The 3,864-nt window shown below is 47.4% G+C and overlaps 1 protein-coding gene across 1 annotated transcript; it reads left to right on the top strand.

Moving 5' to 3' along the window:
* The first annotated feature begins 457 nt into the window (after window positions 1–457).
* On the top strand, window positions 458–1,720 carry KCNJ16 (potassium inwardly rectifying channel subfamily J member 16). The gene has a single exon (XM_061141283.1). It carries the CDS (start codon window positions 458–460, stop codon window positions 1,718–1,720), a length of 1,263 nt encoding a protein of 420 aa, XP_060997266.1.
* The last annotated feature ends 2,144 nt before the right edge of the window (window positions 1,721–3,864 follow it).

Genomic DNA, 3,864 nt, shown 5'->3' with positions numbered 1-3,864 from the left:
TTTTGCCTTTTTACATTATAGATTGTTTTGTCCTCAGGCCAGAAGAGTCTACAAAATGAAGACAATTTTTTTTTTTTAACATTGGGTCAGAAGAGGCCGTGAGGCCTCATTTGGGATAATCACAGTGTTTACTGAAGCCTTATGCATATATAAAAATGTTATTTTCTCTAATTGCATAGTTTGCTCCCGTAATGACTGAGTTGGATTCTAAACTGAAATGAGTGATCAATACTTAAGGTCTCTGCCGTTCAGATGAAGTCTGAGCTGTTTCAGACGGCATCCAATTGCTTCGAATTGGGCCAATTGCTCTAAACGAGATTGAAAGCTAAAGAAGCGTGTGGAATGTTCTGTTTTTCAGGTTTGAAGTGAAAAAAACCCCAACTCGCAAAGAGCAGCGCTCCTCGGACCCTTGCTTCCCCAGCGGTCACCCGGATATACCCCGAGGGCGCCGGGGAGCATGAGCTACTACGGCAGCAGCTACCCCATCGTGAGCGTGGACCCCAGGTGCCCGGGCCACAGCCCGGAGCGCCTTCTGGCCGAGAAGCGCAGAGCAGGGCGGCGCCTGCTGCACAAAGACGGCAGTTGCAACGTGTACTTCAAGCACATTTTCGGGGAGTGGGGCAGCTACGTGGTGGACATCTTCACCACCCTCGTGGACATCAAGTGGCGCCACATGTTCGTGATCTTCTCGCTGTCCTACGTCCTCTCCTGGCTGGCCTTCGGCTCGGTCTTCTGGCTCATAGCCTTCCACCACGGCGACCTGCAGGACGAGGGCCCGGGCGCCACGCCCTGCGTGGACAACGTCCACTCCTTCACGGCGGCCTTCCTCTTCTCCCTGGAGACCCAGACCACCATCGGCTACGGCTACCGCTGCGTCACCGAGGAGTGCCCGGTGGCGGTGCTCACCGTCATCCTGCAGTCCATCCTGAGCTGCGTCATCAACACCTTCATCATCGGGGCGGCCCTGGCCAAGATGGCCACCGCCCGGAAGAGGGCGCAGACCATCCGGTTCAGCTACTTCGCGCTGGTGGGCATGAGGGACGGCAAGCTCTGCCTCATGTGGCGCATCGGGGACTTCCGCCCCAACCACGTGGTGGAGGGCACGGTCCGCGCGCAGCTGCTGCGCTACGCGGAGGACGGCGAGGGGCGCATGACCATGGCCTTCAAGGACCTGAGGCTGCTCAACGACCAGATCATCCTCGTCACCCCGGTGACCGTCGTGCACGAGATCGACCGCGACAGCCCCCTGTACGCGCTCGACCGGAAGGCCGTGGCCAGGGATAACTTTGAGATCCTGGTGACGTTCATCTACACCGGGGACTCCACCGGGACGTCCCACCAGTCCCGGAGCTCCTACGTGCCCCGCGAGATCCTCTGGGGCCACAGGTTCCACGACGTCTTGGAGGTGAAGAGGAAGTACTATAAGGTGAACTGCCTGCAGTTCGAAGGCAGCGTGGAGGTCTACGCCCCCTTCTGCAGCGCCAAGCAGCTCGACTGGAAAGACCAGCAGCTCCACGGCGTGGAAAAGGCCCCGCCCGTGCGCGGGTCTGCCCCGCCCGACGCCAAGGTCAGAAGAAGGTCGTTCAGTGCCGTGGCCATTGTCAGCAGCTCGGAAAACCCAGAGGAGACCACCCCCTCCGCCCCCGAGGAGTGTAAGGAAGCACCCTACCAGAAGGCCCTGCTGACCTTAAATAGGATTTCCGTAGAATCCCAAATGTAGTCCTGAATTCTAACTGTGAGGGCTACCTACCATGCAGTGGTTCTTACTCTCTAGCCAGTCACCATAAGGCAACTGGGTATAAACAGAGCTTTTGAAGAATGTGACACCTGTCTTTGATGGTGATGAGAGATAAATAGATCAGGTTAAATAAAAAAAGATATCTAAACATTGCATTGTATACAATTGTTTAATTTTTTTTTTTTTTTTTTTGGCTAGCAACTATTATATTAGGGAGGCTGTCAAGAAGCCTAATTGATTAATTTAAATTTCATCTCTTTTAATTATTCCATACACTTGTATTATCTGTTGGAAGTATAATATTTCAGTAGTAAGGAACAAAGATAGGATACGAGGACAAATAATAATAGAGAGTAGAAAGGAAAATAGCATGAATGATAAAATTGTAAACATATCCAAATTGATAGTGTAATGAGCTACCTATAAAAACCTTATGTCTTACAATCAAGATGTGCAAGGAATGCATTCAGTAACTTGTGATGTTGAGCTGTTTCACTGTGAACTCACCCGACCCGTTTGAGTCACCGTGTTCACCCCTCCTAGGGTCTTGGTATCAGATGGCAGAGAATGTATCTCTAAGAAGTAGTCGTATCACCAAATTCTGACAGAGCCTCCCTGCCACTGGCCAGGGGATGATCAAAAGTGACTAGAAGTTACTTTTTCTCTCATCCATAAGGCAGAAGAAAAGTTGGCATTACTTTTCAGAGAGAGGTTTCTCTCTCAAACGCCCTGGGTGATTGACTCCAAGGAGTGGCCGTATGTGGAAGAGCAGGCGGCAAACAGGAGTTTTGTAAGGTCGGTGACGAGGCGGCTTCTTCCGCCCACCTGCTCCCTCCTTCTCTGAGGACAGGAGGAAGGATCAGGATCGCAGAGGTGGGGTGAAGAGTTGGAGAGCCATAAACAGTCTCAGACTCTCTGAGAGAAAGCATGTTCCCGTGTCTTGAAAGACGAGCTCTGGCTACACAAGGGATGGGACCTTTTTTATTTTTATTTTTTGGGCAGTTGGGTGGGGCGTTAGGAGGTGGGGAGACTGTGAGGAGAAAAGTCTTTATTTTCGCTTACAAGCAATTATGTATATTTTCTATCTCGGTCACTTTAGAAAACAGAAACAACTTAAACTCGGGATTTTAATAACCCTTCCTTGGAACTTGGAACCATCATTTAAATGAAGGATTTTGTGAAATATAATTAAGGTGATTCTAATGCACATTTTGAAGCAGATCAGCTAAGTGCTTCAGAATTGCTTAAATTGTAGGGCAGGAGATAAACGTGTACACTCTATTTCCATGTTAAGAGATGTTAATCATGATTACTTTAAACACAAACCCGATCACCTAGGAATGAAGAGTCACTCTAAGCTTTATCAACTGAAGAATTATCAGCTACCTTCAGAATTATCTGTATGATTTTTTTCCATTGTTGCTGAGCTGACATTAAGTATATGCCACAGTTCTCTTTTCATTTATTTTATATAAATATAAATATGTATACACATAGTTTTTGCTTTTTTCCTGGAAAATTCCCCCCTCTCTCACCATTTAAATTAAAGCACACAAGTAAATTTTACTGAATCAGAGTACCAGATTACCAATAGAAGTGAAATATATGGGAATATAAGCTATTTTTCTTTTGGTTTTTTTTTTTCCCTCCCTCCCTTCCTTCTCTCCTTTTCCTCCTTCTTTCTTTTGTCTATGAGCAATAAAGTCATTTTATAAATGCACATGTGCAAATCTTTTATTCCTGCTGTTGTATGGACAAGAGATCTCTGAAGGTCACAGGTTGCAAAATTGTCCTGGAGCTTAACGTCAGAGAGAAAAATCACACCATTTATTTTTCTCATCTTGCTTCAGAAATGCAAAATCCATTTTTTAAATTGCACATGCCCTATCGAGTTGGATTTCAGAGCAGCAATTACTCAGCTAAATTAGAGTACTGCCATCTACTAAGTAGATAACAACCTCCAGAACAACGAGCAAACTTGCCCCTTTCCCCCTTTAAGCTTGTCTCACACCAATCTAGTCCCATTCACTTTACTTCCTGGACTCTGCCTGTCCACACTCTTGCGTTCTGTCCAGCAAGCCCTCTTACCCAGATTAGATGCATTAATACGACCAGCATCCTGTGTA

The sequence above is a fragment of the Dama dama genome, chromosome 5, assembly GCF_033118175.1.
Source record: "Dama dama isolate Ldn47 chromosome 5, ASM3311817v1, whole genome shotgun sequence".
In the NCBI taxonomy this organism is placed as follows: Eukaryota; Metazoa; Chordata; class Mammalia; order Artiodactyla; family Cervidae; genus Dama; species Dama dama.
This window is presented reverse-complemented; position numbering and strand designations above follow the sequence as displayed.